Source organism: Onychomys torridus, chromosome 4, assembly GCF_903995425.1.
Source record: "Onychomys torridus chromosome 4, mOncTor1.1, whole genome shotgun sequence".
Classification (NCBI taxonomy): domain Eukaryota; kingdom Metazoa; phylum Chordata; class Mammalia; order Rodentia; family Cricetidae; genus Onychomys; species Onychomys torridus.
Genome location: NC_050446.1, coordinates 79,597,600 through 79,624,734, shown reverse-complemented (window position 1 = coordinate 79,624,734; position 27,135 = coordinate 79,597,600). Strand labels below are relative to the sequence as shown.

The window sequence follows — 27,135 nt, the reverse complement described above, 5'->3', positions numbered from 1 at the left end:
GCGTCAGCCACGCAGAGCCAAGCCGCCTCGGGGAACAGCAGACACCTCGGCTCCCTCCCAAGGCTGGTGGAACATGTTCCCGGGGACTCAGGTGCGGCTCGGGGTGGAGAAGTGGGGAGTCACCGGGAGGAGATGCCTAGGCGGTGGCATTCCGGCATCTAGCTGCCGGTCTGCGCCGGCCAGAGTCGCGTCTGCCTTGGCCTGTGTCCGACCTCTCCTCCGCAGATTCCGGGGAGCAGCTTTTGTTCCCCGGCGCTCTAGGGGTTTCACTTGCTCCGAGCGCCTTGGGTCTAATAGATTAAAAACCGCGTGGGGCGCAGTGGCACCGCGGCTTTGGGTACAACAGGTCTTTGACTCAGTTCCTATTCAAACCCAACCCGCTGAAACAGGGGCTTTTTTTTAATCCCTTTCCTTTAAAAAAAAAAAAATGTCTTTGTTACTTTTGTTTTAGTTTGTATGACAGTTGCTAGACTATGTTTCCACTTCTGATCGTACTCAGCCAGCTGACCAGACTTACCCTCGCGTTTCCTCATTGCACAAAAAGCCTAAAGGATTCTGAACATGCCCGAGAAGAAGGTAAGTAAGCATGGCTGCCGATTGGGAGAAAACAGTTCTGGAAACCAGGAGGGGTCTACTGTACAGATCTCAAGCGAAGTGTGGTAGGGGGGATTACACGCCCGCGTGAACCACAGAGCAACAACGTATCCTTTGTTTTAATGTGTGGCTTTCTTATTTAGGGTTGTGGGGTTTTTATGTTCTTTAACTACAGTATGTACAAACTTATGTTTAACACCTGGTTTGCGGTTAACTGAAGTGAAAGCCTATTTCGAAGTCCGAAAATCAGTTGAGTTTCCTAGACGAAGCTGTGTGTTAGTTCTAAAGAGCAGGCTGCTGTTTGGAAAGACTGACAGGGAGGTCAGATTCCTGTCAGGACCTGTTTGTGAATCGCTGGCAGTCCCTGAAGAGACAAGCGCTCTGCCATTGAGTGACATCCTGCCCCAGTCTGGACTTGAGAGACCCTGTGCAGAGAACTCCACACCCTTTGTCTTGACCGACTTCCTCTGTAGAAGGATGGGATGGGGAGGCGGAATGACCCTTCCGGTCATTTTTTTTTTCAAATGTTATGTTGTCTGTATAAAGGCAGATGATTGAGAGATAAGTGTGTGGCTTGCTAGCCCAGAATTTTTCGGTTACAGGTCACAAGCGGATTGGCTCCTGCTTGCATTTTAGAAGCCTAACCTAGCAAGACCAGGAGGGGAAAAAAGCGCCCTAGGCTCTCAGCATCCTTTTCTCTATTTAGTCACCAGCACTTCGACTTTACTCACACATTCCTGTCCCCTTTATCAGATCCAGTTCTGTTGTTGGTTTTTCATTCTTTTGCTCTTTGAGGGACCCACCATCCAGCTCCCAAATAAATTCACGGGGACTTATTCTTACGTATGAATGCTTTGGCCTTAGCTTGGCTTGTTTTTAGCCAGGTTTTCTTAAATTATCCTGTCTTCCTTTTGCCTCTGGGCTTTTACCTTTCTCTATACCTTTCTTTCCTTCTTACTCCATGGCTTGCTGTGTAGCTGGGTGGCTGGACCCTGGAGTCCTCTTCTCCTCCTTTTTTTTTGTTTCTGCCCCTCTTTTTCTCCTATTTATTCTCTCTGTCTAGCAGCCCCACCTGTCCTTTCTCCTGCCTTGCTATTGGCCATGGAGCTCTCTAGTAGACCAATCGGGTGTTTTAGACAGGCACAGTAACACAGCTTCACAGAGTTAAACAAATGCAGCATAAAAGAACACAACACATCTTTGCATCATTAAACAAATACTCCACAGCATAAAAGAATGTAACACATCTTAAACTAATATTCCACAACACAGTTCTCAGTTTATTTTCATCTAATAATAATCACTAATATTCCTGATTAGTGATTAATGAAGTGTGCTCCCCTGCCGTGTGGTGTGTGTGTGTGTGTGTGTGTGTGTGTGTGTGTGTGTGTGTTAGGAAAGGGTACTACTTTAGCCTAAATAAATCAAATTCTGGGCTGGAGACATGGCTCAGAGGTTAAGAGCACTGGTTGTTCTTCCAGAGATCCTGAGTTTAATTCCCAGCAACCACATGGTGGCTCACAGCCATCTACAGTGAGATCTGGTGCCCTCTTCTGGCTGCAGGGTGCAGCAAGCTGCAAGACACTGTATAAATAATAAATAAATATTTTTTTTTAAAGAAATCAAATTCTAATGGCAAAATTTTAGGAAACTGGATGGAGAAATTTGAAACAGAGAGAGGTTTTTAGAATGGAAGGAATCCTTCCTGTGCTTTCCAAGCCTCCACCTGTGGTGATGAGCCATGCTCAGTAGAACACAGATACTGCTCTCTGGGATGATCATGAGTACGTTCATTCACTTAACAGGCATTGATTGGCGTTACTGTCATGAACATCATAGAGTAATTTAAGAGTCAGGCCCAAGTACAGAGAGGTCTACAGATGTTTGTGGGAAATGAAAATGAGTTGGGACCCATATATAAGCACACTGTGTGTCTGGTCCTCTGCCGGCTGCTGGAGTTGGAGAAAGGACTATCGTTGGAGAAATGTTTGTTCTTCTGGGCCAGGTGGGATAAACAGATACTCTCCTTAAGCACAGTAACAGAGGTAGAAAGAGAGGACCCTGAAAACCAGAGAAGAGTAAATGGCAGTTGCTCATGCTGGAAGACAGCCAAAGCTTCCCATCTGAGACATCATGAATGTCTTATCTTCAGCGGGTACATTCTAAAACCCTCACAGACACCTGTGACCTCAGACAGCACTGAGCCCTGTGGGTAAACACAGCATAACACCAGGTCTGTTCAAAATGGCTGCTAGGTGACTAGTGGGCGGGTAGTGCACACACTGTGGATACTGTGAACAAAGGCATGGTTCACATTCTGGACAGACAACAGGAAAGGCATAGGAGTGTCACACTACTCAGAATGGCATTCTTTCTATTCCGTATATTTAGACATTGTTTGAGCTGGGGTAACTGAAACTATAAAAAGTGAGGTGATGAATGCAGAAATACTCCTGGAACTTCCGGTGGGGAGAGGCGCCCCCAGCACAGTTCTGTTAAAAGAATCTTAGAACACTGTTGAAACAGACGGGTCTCATTCAGAAAACACAGGGCAACAGAAGAGAAGAAAAGAATGGATATTTGAGTAGTGGGTTTGTAACAGTGCACTGTGTAGACAGCCAGCCTCTTAGGAGAATTCAGGAAAGAAAAACATGGGCTCAAAGGCCATCACACACACACACACACACACACACACACACACACACACACATACACACACACCCTGAGTGGTCATGGCGAAGGAAGGTAGTAGCCCTCACTAGGAGCCCTGGGCACTCCAGGGAAGTTTGCGGTATTCCAGAGGCAAACTTGACTGTGTTTCTTCTGACATCAAGAGGAAAGCAGGGAAAAATCTGAGCTGGCCCTGAAGGTAATAGGTAAGGTTAGCTCCTCACAGAATTGATACTTTCACACTCAGAAAAGAGGCAAATTGCAGATCCAAGTGTAAGTGAAGTTCAATTACAGTGTCATGAATAATCAATCCTAGATTGTATTCATGACATTATTGTAAATATCATTTTAGGAAAAGTAAAAATACTTACAGCTCTTTTTCTTTTGTTTTCTAATTAAAAGTAGTTTTTAATAGCCTGGTGTGGAGGCACATGCCTATAATCCCAGCACTTAGGAGAATCTTTGTGGGTTCAAAGCCAGCCTGGGCTACATAGTAAGTTCTAGGCCAGCTTGGGATATGTAGAAACACCTTATTCAGGAAAAAAAAAAAAAAAAAAGTAGCTTTACTAGGTCTTAGGGTAAGGTGGATGGTTATTTATGAGCTGGATGATGGAATGATTGTCCATGAGAAAGTTGGCAATGGTTCTTTTTATTTTGTTTTTCAAAGTGAGATATGATCTCACTCTATAACCCAGTTTTTCCAACATGCATGGTAATCGATCCTTGTTTAGCCTTCCAAGTGCCGAGATTGAGGTAGGAGCCATCATGCCTGGTTGGCACCGTCTCTTTAGCCGGTAAAGTGTAAAGATCTGCGCTCACCTGAGAAGTAGCCATACCTAGTAGGCTCATGAGTCTGAGCTGGGCAGGCTCTAAACTGTTTCCCCACTGGTTTCCTCTTGAGTCCTCTGCCAAACTGAGTTACACCAGCTTTTTCCTACGAATTGCTTCTGCTTATAGAACTGAGGTCCAAGTTAAGAGCCGGAGAGATGGATAAGAACGCTCGCTGTACAATCATGAGGACCTGAGCTCAGGTCCTAACACCCACATAACAAGTCAGAAATCCTACATATGCCTGTAAAGCCAGCTCTGAGTTGGACAGACAGGAGGGCAGCTGAAGCCTGCTGGCTTTAGACCTATCGGAGTAAATATAAATTCCTGGATTCAGGGCAAAACCCTGCTTCAAGGGAACAGGCTAAAAGTGATAGAAAGGACGCCAGATGCCCCCTTCTGGCCTCTGTGCATCTGCATTTGCTGCATTCTGCTTGCGCTCGCTCTCTCTCTCTCTCTCTCTCTCTCTCTCTCTCTCTCTCTCTCTCTCTCTCTCTCACTCACACACACACACACACACACACACACACACACACACACACAGTCTAAATAAATAAAATAACTTAGGTCCAAGAGTACTTTCCCATGGTTCAGAAAGGTACGTTTGTTCACATCATAAGTTTTTGGCCTCTCTTACGTGCCAGCAAGCAGTATCTCCTTTTGCAGACCTTCCCACTAATGAAGAGAACATGAAAGTTGGACGGATAGCTCACTGGTTAACAGCACTTGTTGCTCTTGAGAAGGAACTGGGTTTGGTTTTCAGCACTGACATGTCCTGTCACAACTGTTGGTAATTCCAGTTTGGACACCTGCTGGCCTCTGCAGGCACCTGGTACACATAAGCTCACCTAGGCACATGCACATACACATAAATTAATTAAAAATTTTTAAAGAGAACTTATAGCAGCAAATAATTAAGTGAAGCATGTTAAAAGGAGGTTGGGGCTCAGTGCTGTCAGGAAACGCAGAACCTGACAAAATATGCTGATTGGATAAGAGGGGGGTCAGAGTTGTTGAACTAAATCCCAGGGAAGGTGCAAGAGCAGACAAAAATAAGGAAGTTCCACTTGGGAAAAAGCACGTGGTAGGGAAGACGCAGTGTGGTTGAAGCTCACACCAAGCTGCAGTGAAGACAGGAGGGAAGGTAGAAGGAACCCAGCCCAGAAAGACAGGGACCACACAGGAGGGGACCGCTAGGTCACCAGAAGGGCTTCCTTCTATTCTGTGGGAGTAGGAATGCCACTAGGAGTTTTGGCTGGTTTTTTGTTTTGTCATATTTTTGGTTTTGGTTTTTGGTTTTTCAAGACAGGGTTTCACTATATACCTCTGGCTGTCCTGGAACTTGCTCTGTAGCCCAGGCGGGCCTCAAACTCACAGAGATCTGCCTGCCTCTCCCTTCCAAATGCTGGTATTAAAGGTGGGCACCACCACCGCTCAGCTTTGTTTTGTTTCTAATGGAATATTTTTTAAATTAACTCTTGAGAATGCTACTAGAAGATTTTGAGAAGGCAAAGTAGGAAGAAAAATTTTTTTGTTTGTTTTTTTATTTTTTATTTTTTATTATTTTCAGACAGTCCTGGTTGGCCTGGAACTTGCCAGGTAGACCAGGCTGGCCTCAAACTTACAGAAATTCACTTGCCTCCGCCTTCTGAGTGCTAGGATTAAAAGTTTTCACCCCCATACCCAGAAAAATGTTTTGTTTTTGTTTTTAAGATTTATTTATTATTGTTATATATATATATATACAGAAGAGAGCACCAGATCTCATTACAGATGGTTGTGAGCCACCATGTGGTTGCTGGGAACTGAACTCAGGACCTCTGGAAGAACAGACAGTGCTCTTAACCTGAGCCATCTCTCCAGCTCCTGTTTTTATTTTTTTGAGACAGGGTTTCTCTGTGTGGCCATGGATATTCTAGAACTTGCTATATAGATCAGGCTGTACTCAAACTCAAAGATTCTTCTGTCTCTGTCTTCTGAAAAGTTGTTGGGGTTTTCTTGTTGTTGTTGTTGTTGTTGTTGTTGCTTTGTTTTGTTTTGTTTTGGTTTGGGTTTTTGTTTTGTTTTGTTTTGTTTTTTGTGGGTGCTGGGAATTGGACCCAGGTCCTCTGGAAGAGCAATCAGTACTCTTAACCTCTGAGCCATCTCTCCAGTCAGAAAAATTGTTTTTTTTATTTTGTTTTGTTTTTTAATGCTTTCTTTGTCTGGCAAGATGGCTCAGTAGGAAAAGGCACTTACTTACGCTAAGCCTGACAAGCTGAGTTGACTCCTTGGTAGAAGGAGAGGACCAACTCAGGCATGTTGTCCTCTGACATCCACAAACATGCCATGAGCATGCCTGCATATACACGTATTTGTGCACACACACACACACACACACACACACACAAATATTTAAAACTTTTTTCCTTTTTTTTTTGAGACAAGATCTCTCCACATTTCCCTGGCTGTCCTGGAACTCACTACACACCCATCTGGCCTCTAATTTAACAGGCCTTTCTTTCTCTGCCTCCTGAGTGCTGGGATTAAAGGCATGCACCACAACTCCTGGCTAAAACATTTCTTTAAAAGATTCTCTCTGACTATTGTGTTAACATCAAGTTGTAAAGGAACAAAGAGACACTTGCAAGCCACTGCAGGGTGCTAGAGAGGGCCACAAAGACTTCAGAAAGTCCTCATTGCAACTTCATTTGACAGAGCATGGCTCAAGGAAACAGTGGAGAAGGATCAAAAGTGTTCAAGCATCCCGGCCTCTCTGTCTGCCTTGTGAGATAAGACATCATCAGTTGTTCATTATCATTTCCCCTCGGTTCCACCGGCCTATATGTCATCATTACAGAGAAACTGACACTAAGACTGGACTGTGGTCCCAGGACAGAGCACTAGCCCAGCACTGAGACACCCTGGCTTCAATCACCAGCACTGCCAGGAAAAAAGAGAGTAAGAAATTGACACCCTGGAATAGTGATGATACGAAAAATATTATGGGAATCACATAAATAATTTAACTTTTTTTCTAATAGGCATAAATAAAAAAGCAAAAAATAAGCCAGGTGTGGTAGTGTGTGCCTTTGATCCCAGCTCTCCTGGTGGATTTCTGTAAAAGTTCAAGACCAGCCTAACCTACATAATGAGTTCCAGGCCACCCAGAACTGCATAGGGAGAGTCTGCCTCAAATAATTAATGAACTAATTAAAGAAAAAATAAAATAATGAGCAAAAGGAAATAGGTGAGATAGATTTTTAATGTTTTTTGACTTTACCTAATATCCACAATGCCTTTTCATAGTATACACAATATATAACAAGTCTGAGCTCGATCACCTATTTTTCAATATGAAATCTGAAATTCCGCGAGTGTTGTATATATCAGTTAGACTAGCCACTTTTCTAGTGCTTAGTAGCCATATATGGCCAGGAACTTCTACATTGGCCAAGACAGATCTAAAAGAGTCTAGCTTACTTAGTTAGTTAATGTATAGAAAAAGATCTCGGGCAAAATCTGAGTATTCTCATGACACTAAGAATAATGGCCAGCCTGAGGTTACAAAACTCCCAAATCATAGTCTCTGGGTTGTTTGTTTGTTTGCTTGTTTGTTTGTTTTGTTTCTTTGGTTGGTTGGTTTTTCGAGACAGGGTTTCTCTGTAGCTTTGGAGGCTGTCCTGGAACTGGCTTTGTAGACCAGGCTGGCCTCAAACTCACAGGGATCCACCTGCCTCTGCCTCCCGAGTGCTGGGATTACAGGTGTGCGCCACCACCGCCCGGGCTAATAGTCTCCATTTTTTTTTCCTTCTTTTGCTGTGTAGCCAAGGCTGACTTTCAGTTCAAGCTTGCCCTGCTTCATCTTCTCACATGCTTCACCTTGTCATGTTTCCCATTGATTTCTCAGCAAACCTGTCTAGATGGTGGGATGAAGGCGTGAAAGGAACTCTTCCTTTGGGATGGACTGAATGTCTCTAACTTAATCTTCTGATGCGCCTGTAATTTTATAAATAAAGTTTAGAATTCTTTTAGTATACGCTTATATGAAACCTTCAATATAAAAATGTTAATGTGGGGCTGGGGAGGCAGCTCAGTGACTAGCTCCTGCTCTGCAAACCTGACAACTTCAGTTTTGATCTGCATCAGCCATGCAGAAGTCAAGAATGACCACTTGTGGGTCTGTAACCCGGTCCTGGGAAGTAGAGAGAGGTGGACTCTGGGAGCTTGCTGGCCAGCCAGCATACCCAAAGGTATGAGTTTGAGGTTCGGTGAGAGACCCTGGCTCAAAGGAATAGGATGGAAAGTGATAGAACAGGGCACCTATCATCATTCTCTTCTGGCCTCCTAATGCGTAGGTGCACCAACACACGAGCACACACACACACACACACACACACACACACACACACACATCACACACACACACACACACATACACACACACACATCACACACACACATACACACACACACATCACACACACACATACACACACACACACATCACACACACACACACACACACACACATCACACACACACATACACACACACACACACACACATCACACACACACATACACACACACACATCACACACACACATACACACACACATCACACACACATACACACACACATCACACACACACATACACACACACACACACATCACACACACACATCACACACACACATACACACACACATCACACACATACACACACACACACATACACATCACACACACACATACACACACACACACATCACACACACACACACACACACACACACACACACACACACACACACACCAAAAGAGCATACTAACTTATCATTAAGGCCCTAGGCTGGACTCTAGCACTAGAAAAAAGAAAAGAAAAGAAAGAAAGGAAAAGTAATAGGAAAACAACCTTTGGGAAGAATAATCTCATCTGTTATTTTCAGGGGAAAAAAATCACCAGGAAGGATAACTGAAACTTTTTTTATTTTTTTGTTTTTATTTTCATGTGTATTAGTGTTTTCCTGCATGAATGTTTGTGTGAGAGTATCAGCTCTTGGAGCTATAGACAGTTGTGAGCTGCTATGTGGGTGCTGGGATTTGAACCTGGGTCCTCTGGAAAAACAGTCAGTGCTCTTAACCACTGAGCCATCTCTCCAGCCCGGATAACTGAAACTTTAATAATTTTTATTTATGTTAATAAACATAAACAACTCAAGTATTGTCTGAAATTGCCAACATTTCCCCAGAAGCCGTTTTACTGATGCTATTTGGGAGGCCAATCGCAGTCACCCAGGAGAGGCTGGAACAGTTACCCAAATCAAGAGAATGATTTTTTTTTCTCTAGTTAAAACAGGAAGTTTCTGCCTTACCTTTACTGTGTTTGAAATCCTTTTGTGTTTCTTTGTTAGTCTTTACCACAAAAGAAGCAGCAAACGTCTTTATGCACCGCCGCCTGCTGTACAATAGGTTTGATTTAGAACTCTTCACTCCCGGGGACATGGAGAGAGAGTGCTATGAGGAGTTTTGTAATTACGAAGAAGCCAGAGAGATTATCGGGGATGACGAAAAAACGGTAAATTGCCCGGTGATGTCAATCACCTGGAAAGTTGCTTCATTGTACTTTGAGAAAGTGGTGATAAATGCATGATAGACCGATGTGCTTTAAACAAAATCAAAATTGTATGCCATTACCTTCTTCCACTTCTTAAAATGCTAAGTAAGCCTCTTGAAAGTTGGCTCTGTGCTTCACCAGCTTTTGTTTATAGTAATTAGCAAATTATGGGCTATGCGGTGATTTTGTGGTTAACCTTTTTAAAAATTAATTATTAAGCCGGGCAGTGGTGGCTCATGCCTTTAATCCCAGCACTCGGGAGGCAGAGGCAGGTGGATCTCTGAGTTCAAGGCCAGCCTGGTCTACAAAGCAGTTTCAGGAAAGGCGCAAAGCTACACAGAAACTCTGTCTCAAAATTTAAAAAAAAAAAAGTCTCAGGGCAGAGTGGATTTCAGTTCAAGTTTGAAGAAGGCTCAGAGGCAACAGCACTAGAAAGCCCAAGCCCTGGGTTCTGTCCCCAGCAACTAAGACATCATTGGAGTTAGTGCTTTGAGCATCAATCATTTAAAACAAAGCACAAGCTTTCCTCTTAGTGATCTTACCTTGACTGCCCACATCTATATTTCAACTGTTTATTGACAATCTCCTATGGCCAGGCACTGAGGATGTTAACGTGTTTGTTTCTGTTTTGTTTTTTTTTTTTTAAGATTTATTTTATTTCTGTATGTGTATACATGTACTGCTTGTCATCTGAGTGCTGAGGTTTGAACTCTGATCCTTAGGAATGCACAGCAAGCTCTCTCAACCATTCACCCAGCCATTCACCAGCCTCTGGCACTGAGGATGTAAAGTGGCCTCTGGTGTTTAGGACTTTATTGATTTGTCTATGTAGTTTAAGAGAGGATTTTTTTTTTTTAAGTTGGGAGTCTCAGTAAACGGAGATCCTCCTGCTTCTGTCTCCCGAATGTTGAGATTAAAAGCATGCACCACCATACCTGCCTAAGGAGGGGGAAAGACTTTTTTAAAAATTTAATTCCCAATTTTTTTATGCATATTAGTATTTTTTCTGCATATATGTTGTGCATCACATGCTTACTTGTGCCAGAGGAGGTCAGACTAAGGCTTCCCAGTCCCCTGGAACTGGAGTTATGGATGATTGTGAGCCATGCTGTGGCTGCTGGGAACCAATCTTGGGTCCTCTTGCAAGAGCAACAAGTGCTCTTAATCCACTGAGCGATCCCTCCAGCCCCCAATGTTGTTGTTTTTTAAAAACCTCTATTAAAATATAATTCAATTCTGCCTGTTAATCTAGATAATACAGGACACAGACAGGTAATACTGTGCCTGCTGTAATACAGAATCTTCCAGAAGAACTCCCTCCACATGGAAATAATGCCAGCTCCTGCTCTCCCTTCTCAAGCACCCTTCTTTGCTCTTTGCTGAATAAGAAACTCCCCAGGGAGCCTCCAAATGCATAGCGAGAGAACCTAGTTATCCATTCTTCCATAATCCTTCCCAACCACTTAACTTCCTGCAAGTATTTACCACATGCAGGAGGTGGGAAAACAAAGAATATGTTTTGTAGTTGTGCTTGTTGGGGTTTAATAGTGTTTCTTCATAATTAAAAAAAATTATTTTAAACTAGGTGGTGGTGGCACACACCTTTAATCCCAGCTCTCCAGAGGCAGAGGTAGGTGGATCTCTGGATTTGAAGCCAGCCTGGTCTACAGAGTGAGTTCCAGGACAGCCAGGGCTACGCAGAGAAACCCTGTCTCAGAAAACAAACTTAACTAACTAAAATTGTTCTACATGATCCCTCAAAACTCTTCTATTCTTTCAAAGCACATAGAACTTGAACTGCCTGAGAGTTAAGTTTGCAAGTCAGTAAATTCAACTCTCCTAGCAAAGCGAGCCCCACACCCCAGTGCAGAAAATCAGACTGCTTTCAAGATGACCAGCCTTAGCTGGGTAAGGGGAAACTAGCAGGGCATGGTCATGGAGAGCTGGGGCTAGCAACAATCCCTCCACCAATTAGCGAGACACCAGAGACAGCAGCAGGAGTCACTGCCGTCAGCTTGAATGAACTGATGTCCCGACTGTGCCACAGGCCAAGAGCTTACCATCTCCAATCTAGGTCACTGGGAACAAATGAAATGATAATACATTACAGAAATTTGAAAGTGTCGTCTTTTTCCTTAGACTACGTTTTGGCGGGATTATTCCACTAAAGGACCGACCACGCGCTCAGGTAAGGGGAAGAACTGCTGACATGTGCTGTCCTCACCTCTCATCGCTGTAACACATTTTAGTCTTGATGTCTGAGCTTGGCTATTGCTCAACGTGCATACCAAGGACAGTTTCTCAATTATATGCTGGGCTGTGCGAGACAGAAGGCTGCCTCCCTCTGTTTACATACTGAAAATCAAGTTTGGTGAGATATTAGGGAAATGAGATAATGGGCTTAAAGGTTGTTTAAGCAGCTGGGCTAAGTTAAAGCTTGCACAGAAGTAGAGTAGGGCCCTGCTAGTTTCAGCTTATAAACTAGTATAACCTTTTCTTCTGTTACCATTACAAATGAACAGGACACCTAGGAGAGGTAAATGAGATTGCTGGATAAGGCTAAAGGTAGGTAGGGCTGGGGCTGCAGTTCCAGAGTGCTTACCTAGCAAGCTCATGCACCTAGGCTTGCTCTCCAGCAAGGAACACACACACCTGCACTCACGCAGGTGCACACCCACAGTGAGCATGTAGCTCAGCTGGTAAAGTGCTTGCATGAAGCCTCAGGTTTGAGCCACCAAACTGGCATAAAATGGGTATGGTGGTGTACACCTGTAATCTCTTTGTTCGCCTTCCTCAACTACATAGTGAATTCCAGGCCAGCCCAGACTCTAGGAGGCCACACCCCACCCCGGGAGCAGGAAGAAGAGGATCACTGAAGATACATCTCAGTGGTTGAAGACACGCTTAGCATGTACGAAAGTCTGGGTTCAAACTGCCACACCAAAAAACAAAAACAAAAACAAAACACCAGGAGGAGATTATTTAGAAGTAGTAGCTGCTAGAGAAGGGAAGGCCTCTCTCTGTCTTACCTGTGTTGATCATCTCAAGCTGCTTGCTTTTCTTTTTAATAATTTGATCCATAACACTTGTACCTATTAATGGAATACAGTGTGGTATTCTAACACTTATATACAATGTATGGTAATCAAATCAGGGAAGTTATCATATCTATCACATCAACCATTTGTCATTTATTTGAAATGATAATACAAAAATCTTCTATTTTGAAATATCCAATAAATTATCAATAATAGTTACCCCAACTTGCTACAGAATAGTAGAACTGACTGGTCCTATCTGACTGTCATTCTGTTCCTGGTAACCTATTTTTTAATGCCTTCTATCCATTTCTCCTTCTAGCTACATTTGGTCATTTATTTAATTAATTTTGCCCTTTATTCTTTCATTTATTTTAGGCACCTCCTGTAGGGGACTATTCCAAGATTGCCTAATAAATAGACCAACATGTCTAGCTGAGCAAAATACATGTTTATCCCACTTACCATGACCTGTTTAAATAAATGAAATAATAAATAAGTGTCTAAGAAATACCATCTAAGAGCTGGCAGGGGGTTGGGGCTCTAACTCAGTGGTAGAGCGCTTGCCTAGCAAGTGCAAGGCCCTGGGTTTGGTCCTCAGCTCCGGGGGAAAAAAAAAAGCTGGCAAGATGGCTCAGTGGGTAAAGATGCTTGCCACCAAACCCAGGTTCAACTCTCAGGCCTCACATGGTAGAAGGAAAACACAAACTCTCAGAAATTGCCCTCTGACATCCACACATGTGTCATGACAACCTCCTCACACACAATATATAAATAATTTTTTTAAAAAAGAAAAAGAAAGGCCAGGCAGTGGTGGTTCACGCCATTAATCCCAGCACTCAGGAGGCAGAGCCAGGCAGATCTCTGTGAGTTCGAGGCCAGCCTGGTCTATAGAGAGAAAGATCCAGGTCAGGCACCAAAACTACACAAAGAAACCCTGTCTGGGAAAAAAAAAAAAAAAAAAGAAAGAAATTTAAATAACTAATATCACTTACATTTTTTAGGTAGTTCTATGACACAAAGACTTCAAGATAAATTAGTATTGCTGGGCCATATTGTGGTGCACACCTTTCATCCCAGCATTTGGGAGGCAGAGGCAGGCAGATCTCTGGGAATTTGAGGATAGTCTGGTCTACAGAGTCAGTTTCAGGACAGCCAAGGCTATACAGAGAAACCCTGTCTCAGAAAAACAATAGATAAATAAATCAGTTATTAGTTATGAAATTCTCCTTAGTGATGCGTTAAATTTATTGAAATTATAGATGATGTTTTCAGTCATGCTATTAACTTATTTTACTGGTTTCTTTTAGATGTCAACAAAGAGAAAATTGACGTTATGGGTCTTCTGACTGGACTAATTGCTGCTGGAGTATTCTTGGTTATATTTGGCCTGTTTGGTTACTATCTGTGCATCACCAAATGTACCAGGCAGCCGTCCTTGGGGTAAGTCAAAAGAGTAACTTCATTGTTGTATTCTGTGGTGTTGTTTTAAGTGGGTCAAGCTGATAGCCATTTGTTTTGAGGTTTTTACTCTAGAATAATCCTACATAATCAAGATGATTGCCAAGACAGTTCGGGGAATTTGTGCACCCTTTGCTCAATTTCTCCCATAATTTCCAATATGTTACCATCGTAGATCTGTCAAAACCAGGAAAATGGGACCAGAGATACGGCTCAGTGGGGGAAGTGCTTTCTGCACAAGCATAAGCCTTGAGTTCAGATCACCAGCAACTAGAAAAGCGTGGTGTGGCAGCATGGGTCTGCACTCCAGCTGCAGGGAGGTGGGGACAGGGGCTCCCTAGGGCTCACAGGCCAACCAGCCCAGCTTAATCAACCACCTCCTGTTCAATGAGAGATTCTGTCTCAAAAAACAAGGTAGAGAGTAAAAACACTGGTGTTGAACTCAAACTCTCTCTCTCTCTCTCTCTCTCTCTCTCTCTCTCTCTCACACACACACACACACACACACACACACACACACACACACACACTGTAACATCATCATTAACTAAACTCTAAATTTAGATTTTGTCATTTTCTGATAGTGTCCTCTCCCTACCCCATACTACATTTATGTCTTCCCAGACTCTAGATGTCTGGTGTTTTAACATCCACATTAACAACCTAATGATGCTATTTCTAAATTTTTTTAAATGTACTTTTCATTTAGTATATATGTGTATGGCCACCTGTGTGTCACAGCAAACATGGGCCAACAATGCTATTTCTAAGATCCTTCAAAAGAATACAAGGTCTAGGTGTAGCTGCTCAGAGCTATAATCCCAGAACTCAGGAGGTAGGGAAACAGGATTCAAGTTCCATACCTGTCTGGGCTACATACAGAGACTGGTCTCAAGAATCCAGAGACCAGGCTGGGCGGTGGTGGCACACACCTTTAATCTCAGCACTCAGGAGGCAGAGCCAGGCGGATCTCTGTGAGTTGGAGGCCAGCCTGGGCTACAGAGTGAGTTCCTAGAAAGGCTCAAAGCTACACAGAGAAACCCTGTCTCAAAAAACCAAAAAACAACAACAACAAAAAGAATCCAGAGACTGGAGCCCTAGCTCAGTAGTGCAGGACTTGCATGGAATGTATACAGCCCTCCTCTTGATACCTCTGCCCCATTATTTTCAAAAACAGAAGGTCCAGCAGTTTCCTGGGTCATAAACTTAACAGATCTGTGTGGCAAAAGTAAAACAACTCAGGGACTGGGGGTATAACTCAGTTGGTAGAGTGCTTGCTGGTGGCAAGAAGTCCTAGGTTCATTCCCCAGCACCACATAAGCCTGCTGTGGTAGCACATGCCTACAAATACCAGTATGAGGGAGGTGGAGGCAGGAGGATCAGAAGTTCAAGACCATCCTTGGCTACAAAATAAACTGGAAGCCAATCTGGGACATATGACACTTTGTTTTAAGGATAAGAGGGAAACTGGTTTAACCTATTATTGATACCTTAAAATTAATAAAAATAAAATTATTACCAATTAAAGATAAATAGTACATTAACAGAGATTGATAAGAATTCATAGGGACCATAATTATTTGCAAAACTGTCTTGGTTAGGGTTTCTTTTTCTTTTTTTTTTTTTTTTTTGGAGCTGAGGATCAAACCCAGGGCCTTGCACTTGCTAGGCGAGCACTCTACCGCTGAGCTAAATCCCCAACCCTGGTTAGGGTTTCTACTTCCGTGATAAAAAGCAACATGAGGAGGAAAGGGTTGATTTGGCTTACAAATCCTGGGTCACAGTCTGCTGAGGGAAGCCAAGGCAGGAACCTGGAGATAATAAGCAGAAGCCAATGAGGAGCTATGCTTATTGGCTTGTTCGCCCTGGCTTGCTCAGTCTGCTTTCTTTCTTTCTTTTATTTACTGATCTTTTTATTTTTATTATTTATTTATTTGAGTTTTTTGGTTTTTTGAAGACAGGATTTCTCTGTATAACAGCCCTGGCTGTCCTGGAACTTGCTCTGTAGACCAGGCTGGGCTCAAACTCACAGAGATCTACCTCCTGTCTTAGAGTTTTATTGCTGTGAAGAGACACCATGGCCACAATAATGCTTTTTTTAAAAGATGTATTTATTTATTCAATACACAGTGTTCTGCCTGTATGACAGAAGAGGGCACCAGATCTCATTAGAGATGGTTGTGAGCCATGTGGTTGCTAGGAATTGAACTCAGGACCTCTGGAAGAGCAGCCAGTGCTCTTAATCTCTGAGCCATCTCTCCAGCCCCCACAATAACTCTTTTAAAAAAACGAAACAACAAAAACCATTTAATTGGAGTGGCACAATTACAGTTCCAGAGATGCAGTCCAGTATCATCATGGTGAGGAACATGGCAGAGTGCAGGCAGAGCAACATGATGTCTACTGAAACACTGGGCTGTATCCTGAGCATAGAAAAACCTCAAAGCCCGCCCCCACAGTGACACACTTCCTACAACAAGGCCACACTTCCTAATAGTACCACTCCTTATGAGATTATAGGGGTCAATTACACACTTCTCAAGTGCTGGGATTAAAGGCACACACCACAACTGCCTGGCTCAGCCTGCTACATCACAGCATCCAGGACCACCTGCCCAGGGCTGGCACCATCTACAGTGGGCTGGACCCTCCCCTATCAATCATTAATTAAGAAAATATCCCATAGTCTTGCCTATTGACCAGTCTGATGGGGGAATTTTCTCAGTTGGGCTTCCCTCTCTCAGATAACTGTATCTTATGTCAAGTTCACTACAATGAACCAGCACAGTTGCTGATCATCTTAATGATTCACTGTGGAGATAATTTTAAAAGGAACACCAGGTGCTAAGCACGCTGCTGGTATTGATGCTTGTATAATCCTGCTCACACTCTCAACGTCAACAAAGAAGCTCATGATGGGCACCACATATCCTTTTCCCACTGCTAGGAACTGAATCCTGGCCTCACACATGAGAAGCGAGTGCTCCATCACATGTGTGCAATGAGTGCTCTATCACATGTGTGCAATGAGTGCTCCATCACATGTGTGCAATGAGCGCTCCATCACATGTGTGCTCCATCACATGTGTGCAATGAGTGTTCCATCACATGTGTGCAATGAGTGTTCCATCACATGTGTGCAATGAGTGCTCCATCACATGTGTGCAATGAGTGCTCCATCACATGTGTGCAATGAGTGCTCCATCACATGTGTGCAATGAGTGCTCCATCACATGTGTGCAATGAGTGCTCCATCACATGTGTGCAATGAGTACTCCATCACATGTGTGCAATGAGCGCTCCATCACATGTGTGTAATGAGCGCTCTATCACATGTGTGCAATGAGTGCTCCATCACATGTGTGCAATGAGTGCTCCATCACATGTGTGCAATGAGTACTCCATCACATGTGTGCAATGAGCACTCCATCACATGTGTGCAATGAGTGCTCCATCACATGTGTGCAATGAGTGCTCCATCACATGTGTGCAATGAGTGCTCCATCACATGTGTGCAATGAGTGCTCCATCACATGTGTGCAATGAGCGCTCCATCACATGTGTGTAATGAGCGCTCTATCACATGTGTGCACCATCACATGTGTGCAATGAGTGCTCCATCACATGTGTGCAATGAGTGCTCCATCACATGTGTGCAATGAGTACTCCATCACATGTGTGCAATGAGCGCTCCATCACATGTGTGTAATGAGCGCTCTATCACATGTGTGCAATGAGTGCTCCATCACATGTGTGCAATGAGTGCTCCATCACATGTGTGCAATGAGTACTCCATCACATGTGTGCAATGAGCACTCCATCACATGTGTGCAATGAGTGCTCCATCACATGTGTGCAATGAGTGCTCCATCACATGTGTGCAATGAGTGCTCCATCACATGTGTGCAATGAGTACTCCATCACATGTGTGCAATGAGCGCTCCATCACATGTGTGCACCATCACATGTGTGCAATGAGTGCTCCATCACATGTGTGCAATGAGTGCTCCATCACATGTGTGTAATGAGCGCTCTATCACATGTGTGCACCATCACATGTGTGCAATGAGTGCTCCATCACGTGTGCAATGAGTGCTCCATCACATGTGTACAATGAGTACTCCATCACATGTGTGCAATGAGTGCTCTATCATACACGTGAAGTGAGCACTCCATCACTAAGCGATAGTCCCACCCCTAACTGGTTACAAATGGAAGGCATTTGTTCATTCTAATAGTTTTTATTTAATGATTTATTTATTTTTATTTTATGTGCATCTGTGTTTTGTTTGCATGTATGTTTATATGAAGATGTCAGATCCCATGAAACTGGAGTTATAGACATTTGTGAACTGCCATGTAGGTTCTGGGAATTGAACTCAGGTCCTCTGGAAGAGTAGCAAGTGCTCTTAACCACTGAGCCTTCTCTCCAGACCTTATTTTAATTTTTTTTTTTTTTGCAGGGCGGGGGGAGGGTGTTTCCAAGACAGGGTTTACTCTGTAGCCCTGGCTGTCCTGGAACTTTCTCTGTAGACCAGGCTGGCCTCAAACTCACAGAGTCTACTTGCTTCTGCCTCTTGAGTGGTGGGATTAATGGAGTGCACCACCACTGCCCAGGATTTTGTTAATTTTAAAACATGATTTTACAACTGTTCAAGTCTAAATGTAGACCAATATGAAACCAGAAAACTTTAATTACACTGTTTAAATTAATGGGATAAGACTGTTCTTCATTATTTCATATCAGATATAAATAAAGAATAGAATAATTTGTAGAGGAAGAATACTCAATTGGGAATTAGGAGGCAAAGGTTCTTATGTTACTTCTGCTACTATTTAATAATGGATCATAAAGCAAATTCTCCCTCTCACTCCCTTTGTTATTTTAGACATTATCTCACTAATTAACCTATGCTAGCCTCAGACTCTGTGTGTATCCCAGGTGAGCCTTGAATTAATAAATTCTAAATTCTGGAATTACAGGCATACCTCTAAGCCACTAAATTCCTTAATTAAAAAATTATTACTATTTTTGCATATGTGCTTACGTGTATGAGTTTATGTGCACCACATATGGGCAAGTGCCTGAGAATGCCAGAAGGCATTGGATCCCCTAGAGCTGGAGATACAGGCAGTTGTGAGCCACCTGATGTGGGCGCAGGGAACCAAACACAGTTCTCTGAAAGAGCAGTGTGCTCTCTTAATGGCTGAGCCATCTCTTCTGCCCTCCTAGATATACATATTTTTTAAGTTTCCCTCATCTTTTTAATGAATGAGGAAAAAAAAAAGATTCCTCTTAAAGTTCCATAAGATAGTTTTCTTGGGGTTGGGGATTTAGCTCAGTGGTAGAGCACTTGCCTAGCAAGCGCAAGGCCCTAGGTTTGATCCTCAGCTTCAAAAAAAAAAAAAAAAGATAGTTTTGTTTCTCCAGTTTTGTAACTTTGGCTGTTTGTTTGTCAGAATTATCATTTTAAAAGTTACTTATTTAAAAATAAAAATTCTTTACATGACATCAGTAAATATAAAGGATACATTTCTCCACAACATTTAATAGAGTGTTTTTTCTGGGGGATTTAGCTTAGTTAGTAAAGTTCTTACTTAGCATACAAAGGCCTGAGTTTGATTTGTAGCACCACATAAACCAGGGGTGGAACGTGTCTGCCATCCTAGCACTTGGGAGGTAGAGATGGGAGACCAGAAATGCAAGAGTATCCTCAGCAATATAGCCAGTCCCAGGCCAGCAAAGCATTCCCTCTTGAAGGCTTAAAGGAGATCATGTTGGCTCATCTGAGAGAATCACTTAAAAGTTATTTCTATTGCTATATGAGTGTCTCAAACGGTATTGATAATGAAGATTAAAGTCTTCAAAATTTTTATTCTAGTTTGTGCCCCCAAAAGCATTTTTTTTTTAGTGTCCTGAGAGATAGCTCAGCCATTAAGAGTGTATGTGGTAAAATATCACCACATTTCAGCACAAATAAAATATTATCACAGATCTCTGTGAGTTGGAGGCCAGCCTGGTCTACAAAGTGAGCTCCAGGTCAGAGCCAGAGAAACCCTGACTTGGAAAAAAAAGAAAAGAAAAGAAAGAACTGCTAGGCCGGAGATAGCCCGGTCAGTAATATGCCTGATATGCAAGCATGAGAGTCTGGATTGGACCCTAGCATCCATGTAAACAGGCAGCACATGTTGACATGTGTTTATAGTCCTGTATTAGGCAGACAGACAGCTGGATGCTTAGAGCTCTCTGGACAGCCAGGCTAGCCTAATTGGTGAGTACTGGTCTCAGTGAGAGACCTGTCTCAAAAAAACAAGATGAATCTCTGTGAGTTTAAGACCAGCCTGATCTACATTCAGAGTTCCAGGATAGCTAAAGCTACCAAAGAGACCCTGTCTCAAACAATAAATGAACAAAAAATCACCCTAAAATGACTCCTGGGGAACAACTGAAGTTGTCCTCTGGCTTCTGCACATGCATGCACATTTGCACACATACACACACACACACACACACACACACACACACACACACAAGAAAAGAAAAAAAAAGAAACTACTATTGTGGATTTGGTATGCACATTACATGTTCTCATTTGCAACTTAATTTTAGTATTTAATAATACAGTTTAAGTGCATTTCCAGAATAGTAGTTCACATAAAATAAAATCTATCTTCTTTTATATTTGTAAGTAAGTTGTTCAAGTTCAGAATTCATCTCCAGCTTCATGCCTGTGGGCACAGCCACACCCATCTTCTGTTCAAGTCCCCAGCCCACCTGCTCAAGTTCACCACCATCCGACCTTCCACCTCTGTGAATTTTACTATTCTGACATCACACAGTACTAGTCTGCCTGGTTAATCTGGTACAGTACTTTCAAAACACTTGTAAACTTGCATTTGCCACTTAATTTATATTTTCTGGCATATTACTCTAAGATATGATTCCATCCTAAAATAACAGCAGTCTTAGACCAGCATTTGTTTCTGAAATGGACCAATGTGTATTATGCTGGGTTGAAACAGGACGTGATACAATAATGTATGTGAAATCATGGGAGCTAACATGCTGCTGTTCAGATCCTGCGTACACAATTGACTAGGGTTAGTCCTTGGACATGTTACTTACATGTCCACCCCACATAATAATCAAAGCCATCATGCATTATAGTTCCACGGGGGCAACCTTCACACAGATATGTAAATAATGTCTTTGGGCATCGTGCAATATGGTGGCCCAGATCATTAAGTGCTTAAAATAATGCTTGTATAGTACTAAATCAGTATTAGCTATTAGTGTTATTGTTCATTTTTGAACTCAGGTTGTTCCACACATTAGAGAAAGAGTATTCCTATGTACTCTTGTAGTGTTTATGCTTTTTAAAAATAGCCTCCAACCCAGGCATACAGCTCAATGGTAGAGCACCTGTATAATCCATGTGGGGCCCTGGGTTCAGTCCCCAGCATCTAAATGAATAAACAAATGAGTAAGTAAACAGCCCCCAGGGCTGGAAGCTGAAGCTCAGTGGTAGAGTGTGAAGCCCTGCGTTCAATTCCTAGCACCATAAAACAACCAAACACAAAACCTGTTCAGAGCTTGTGCCAATTACAGAGGTACTCAGCATTCATATATTCATATAAAATTTAAATTGAGATGTATCATAAATAAGCTTTTTTTTTTAGCTCAGTAAATTATAAAATATTAGCCAGTGAACCGGCCCCGGTCCCTATATAACTAAGTTCTGCTGCTTGGGCACCGTATGCTGCCATTGTTCCTCTACACCTGTTGCTCAGTGTGTTCTGGAGTTTTTGAAAGTGAGGGGGAGTGTTCAAAGAAGACGTGGAGTGATTACCATTAGGTGAGAGAGAGGGAGGGAGGTATATGTGTGTGTGTGTGTGTGTGTGTGTGTATATATATATATATATATATATATATATATATATATATATATATATATATATATATATATATATAGAGAGAGAGAGAGAGAGAGAGAGAGAGAGAGAGAGAGATTCCAAATTTAAACATTTGAAAGGGCTGGGAAATTTCTGTCTGGGGAAGATGGCGACAGGCAAATCCCCATAGAACAAGAAGAAAAGAAGGCTTCTTTTCTGGAAAAGGTTTTTGAGAAAGCAGTAATCTGTTCCATCCTGGGAACACAGAGGTGGCAAAGCAGACATATTGCTTAAATGATGCACAGCAGAACAGGAAGAACCTGGAAGGTAGAGGAGCACCCAATGGGATGCGAGCGTGGACTCCCTGGGGAGGTCAGGAGTCTGGACTTGTCTTCGGGAAAGGAAGCTGTGGGTTTTGGTGGCTGGTAGAAAGCTAGAGGACATATAGGGAGAACCGGAGTTGAATCTTGACTTCTGGCTGAGGAGGAAAATGAAACTTGGATTTGACAGAATAAAATAATATTTTATTTCAAAGATGTTAAAGACAGACGAGAGGGCCTGAAGAGGTGGCTCGGCAGTTAAGAGCACTGGCCACTGGTATAAAACCTTTTTTTTTTTTCTTTTTTTTAAGATAGGTGAAGGAAGCAACAAAAGAGAAGCTATAAAGATAAAGGACTTGAGCTGACATTTCTCCAGAGGGGACAAATGTCTGACAAACACCTCAAATGACAGTGAGCATGCTGGGATTACACACGCCCATGCTACTGTGTCTGCCTTTTACATAGCTTCTAGGAATCGAAACTCAGATCATCAATTTTCAAGACAACTCCCCAGACCTATGCCAACTGTCCCCTTAGTGGGAAAAATACTATAGACATGCATCAGAGGTTGGTCAAAGCTGTCTGACTTATTGTCGTATTACCCTTAACTCTAGGAGGTTAGTGTATGCATTGATACTTTATAGTTAGCCAACTCCATGGTCTAAACAGCTCAGTTTACTAACATTTAAATTGTAGTTTGAGGACTGGCAATATGGCTCAGTGGGTAAAGGCACTTGCCACCAATTCTGATGACCCATGTTCAATCTTTGAGATCTATAAGATAGAGAGAACCGACTGAGAAAGTTGTTCTTGGACTTCTACAAGCACACTGTGGCATGTGTGTGTATATGTGTGTAAATATATATATACACATATATACACACATATAAATGTAATTTTAAAAATTTTAATGTAGTTTGCAATTCAGAGGAGAGAATGGAAAATCATAGGTTGAAAATGTCAGACCTGTGTGGGATTTTAGTTTTCGCTGGCTGATAAGGCTTTGTGAAATTGTTAATATTGTTTAGGTATAGTAGTACAAAGCTAGAATTTTAGAACGCAGGAGGATTGCCAGTTCGGGATCAGTTACAATAGTGAGTTCAAGGTCAGTTCAGCAACCTGAAAAGACCCTTTTCCAAATTTTTAAAATGACTAGAGATGGCAGCTCAACAGTACAGTATAGCATGCCTACTAGCCCGTGACTCTGGGCTCAAACCCAATATGAAGAGCAGACAGGAGAAGAGCAGGTTAGACTTTGTGTTTCACTGTGGAGTGGAACCCAGATCTTTACACACACTAGGCCACTGCTTTACTATGTACTTAGCCAAGAATAAATGAGCTTAGAGAAAAAGCTGGAGAAAAGAAAAAAACAACATTCCTGGAATGGAACAATGCCAGTCAAGGCACAGAGAAGTGGGCTGGGGTGGAGCTCAGTTGGTATATCTCTTACCTAGCATTTATGAAGTCAACGGTACAATACCCAGCACTACATGCCTATAATCTCAACACTGAGGAGGTAAAGGCAGAAGTTCGAGCTCATCCTTAACTACGTAGTGAGTTTGAAGCCAGCTTGAGCTACTGAGTCCCTGTCTCAGAGGGAAAAAATAGAGCAGAGAGCAAAAGGGGGTCTCAGAATTCTGTATAATTAACCAAGAAGAAAGCTATGAAAAATACAGTGAATCCAGGATAAGGGAGGCTTTGCAAAGAGGGTTCAGGAGTTATGTAATCATGGAAAGCAGGCCATGTCTAGATTACATGACAGAAATACCACTTGGGAAGGTCAAGGGTCAAGCAGGCAATAAGACTGAAGTGACTTGGCGTCATGCTGCCTCACAACAAAGCCTGGATTTGATTTCCAGAGCAGGAGGGAAAGGGATTCACTCTGCTGGAAGCATTACATCAAACATCTTACTCAGTGCACACCAGCAACTCTGTTGAGATAGCTCTATTACCCCATTTTAGAGAGGAGGAAACTGAGTCAGGGAGCTTGACTTTGATCACAGGATGACAGAGTACAGTTTCTGACTAACGTCTGACTTCAGTGCTTCTCTGTGTCGCCCTGGCTGTCCTGGAACTCACTCGGTAGACCAGGCTGGCCTCAAACTCACAGATCCACCTGTCTCTGCCTCCCCAGTGCTGGTATTAAAGGAGTATGCCCACCACCACCTGGCTTCTAGAATTTTTAATGTCATTATCCCAGAAATATACTTCTCTTAAACTAAATGTCATCTCTCTGTTTAGTTCTTCAGCTGTCTACACAAGAAGGGCCAGACACACACCCTCCATCATTTTCAGAAGCCCGGAGGAGGCTGACTTGCCTTCATCACCACCATTAGAGGACGCAGGACTACCTTCCTATGAACAGGCAGTAGCACTGACCCGAAAACACAGTGTCTCACCACCACCTCCATATCCTGGACCAGCAAAAGGGTTCAGGGTATTTAAAAAGTCTATGTCCCTCCCGTCTCACTAAGCCCACCTTGCCACCTTGCTGGAAGACATTCATGTGGTTTGAATGATTTGTTCTCCCTGAAACAAAAAAGATTTGTCAGCTTTTTATGACAAACTGCAAGGAATGAAGGAGCAGTACACACTGAACAGAATCCACCACAGTTCTGCTTTTGGCTCAGACCGGGACTGGATCTCTATCATCTTGGTAAGAGACTTGAACTTCATTTCCTCGAAGTTAAGAAGAAAGTGCCTTTGTGCAATGTATGTTGTACTGGTTCAAAAGTCTGCTATAGCTGGGTAATGTGATGAATACCTATAATCCCCACACTCAGGAGGCTGACTTGGGAAGGATGAGACTTCAAGGCCAGCCTGGGCCCTGTCAAGATGCTGTCTCAAAACAAGACAAAGCAAACTAGGAACCGTCAATCATTAATTTAATGTCAAATCATGATATTGGATCTTCTCTTCATTAGGATTTCTTTTTGGCTGAAAATCACAGAATTTGACATTTTGGTATAGCTTTGTGGCCTTGATGTAGTCACTTGCTTTACTGATTTAACTGGGGCAGAGCATCCACCAGATTTGCAGGTCTAGTTTTTCACTTGTTATCAATCATGTTTCCGTGAGGTAAGAGGTGCCAAGAGGGTTTTGTTGTTGTTTCTAAAAATTACTATTCAAACAAAAACACAAACCAACAACAAAAACCATGAGAACTTGATACATACCTACAATCCTAGCACTGGGTAGAAGGACATAGGAGGACCCCTGGGGTTGGTAGCTAGCCACTATAGCTGAATCAGGAAGCTCCAAGTTCAGTGAGAGACTCTGTCTCAAAAATTAAAGTGGAGCCAGTGAGGTGGTGCATTTACCTTTAATCCCAGCACTCAAGAGGCAGGGATCTCTATAAGTTTAAGGCCAGCCTGTCCTACATTGTGAATTCTAGAACAGCTGGAAAGCTTGCCTCAGAAAAACAAAAACAAAAAACAATGTCCAGAGCACAAGCCTTTAATCAGCATTCAGGAGGCCAAGGAAAGAGGATCTCTGTGAGTTTGAGCCCGGCCTGGTCTACAGAGCTAATTCTAGGACAGCCAGGGCTACACAGTAAAACCCTGTCTCAAAAACCATAAAAATTTTAAATTAAATTAAAGATGAATTAAGGTGAAGAGCAATTGAAGAAGAAACCAATATCAACTTCTGGCCTCTACATACATGTGTTCGCATGCATGTGCATACACACATCCACAGAACTGAGCTGAGTGACAGAATAGTAGAGGCAAATGGTTGAGCACTTGCTTTCATATGCATGAGGTTAGACTCCTCAGCAATACCAACTAAAGTCACCAGAAAGCCTTTCCAGCTTGTGTGTGTGTGTGTGTGTGTGTGTGTGTGTGTGTGTGTGTGTGTGTGTGTGCTGGAGACTGAACCAGAGCATCACATATGCTAAGCACATGCCGTATCATTAAGTTAACGCCCAGTCTCCCTCGTTCCTCCTAGTCATCTTAACACATGGAAAACATACCATAGTTTCAACAGATACTTTTCGGTTGTAGTCATGTAAATGACCAGTTCTTCCTCAGGAATGTAGAAGAGGAGCTCAGTGGGAAAGCCCATGCCTAACATGTGTGCAAGACCCTGTGTTAGATCCTCAGCACCAAACCAGAACGAAATGTAGCGGGGTGTGACTCATAAGCGGAGCACACACTCCCTGACTTACATGTCTGTCTATTTCAGTGACTCACAAGCGGAGCACACACTCCCTGACTTACATGTCTGTCTATTTCAGTGACTCACAAGCGGAGCACACGCTCCCTAACTTAACATGCTTGTCTATTTCAGTTCATTTGCTTGTCATGTGTCAAGGTACTATATGCTCTGGGGTCAAGGAACTTGAACTCTTGAAAAATTGACTAGACACCAGGCGCGGTGGTACACACCTTTAATCCCAGCACTCGGGAGGCAGAGGCAGGCAGATCTTTGTGAGTTCGAGGCCAGCCTGGTCTACAGAGTGAATTCCAGGATAGGCTCCAAAGCAATGCAAAGAAACTCTTGGAAAACCATAAAAAGAAAGAAAAGAAATGTTGACTAGAAAAAAATTGGTGGTCTTCTCTGTTGTCTGTTTCTGTCAGACATTTTCCTATTCTTTAAGATCCTTTATAAATTGTTACTTTGTTTTATGATGTTATAGAGTTGAGATTGCAACCCTGCTTGCATTGGATAATTACACCCAAATTAAATATTTAGAAAATCCACATCAGTTTGCAGTGTGTGTGAATGTGTGTG

The 27,135-nt window shown here is 42.7% G+C and overlaps 1 protein-coding gene across 1 annotated transcript; it reads left to right on the top strand.

Annotated features, from left to right (window-relative positions):
* Prrg4 (proline rich and Gla domain 4) lies at window positions 1-25,174 on the top strand. The gene is made up of 6 exons (XM_036186584.1): window positions 1-91; window positions 452-576; window positions 9,490-9,653; window positions 11,832-11,880; window positions 14,041-14,173; window positions 24,646-25,174. Exons 2-6 carry the CDS (start codon window positions 474-476, stop codon window positions 24,875-24,877), a joined length of 681 nt encoding a protein of 226 aa, XP_036042477.1. The 5' UTR covers window positions 1-91; window positions 452-473; the 3' UTR covers window positions 24,878-25,174.
* The last annotated feature ends 1,961 nt before the right edge of the window (window positions 25,175-27,135 follow it).

What these genes read in the sequence shown, in the direction of transcription:
- Prrg4 (XM_036186584.1), top strand. Translation starts at nt 474, where the DNA reads ATGTTTCCACTTCTGATCGTACTCAGCCAGCTGACCAGACTTACCCTC. An exon ending in TGAACATGCCCGAGAAGAAG is followed by an intron (nt 577 to 9,489) that starts GTAAGTAAGCAT and finishes TTTCTTTGTTAG; the next exon opens with TCTTTACCACAAAAGAAGCA. An exon ending in AGGACCGACCACGCGCTCAG is followed by an intron (nt 11,881 to 14,040) that starts GTAAGGGGAAGA and finishes GGTTTCTTTTAG; the next exon opens with ATGTCAACAAAGAGAAAATT.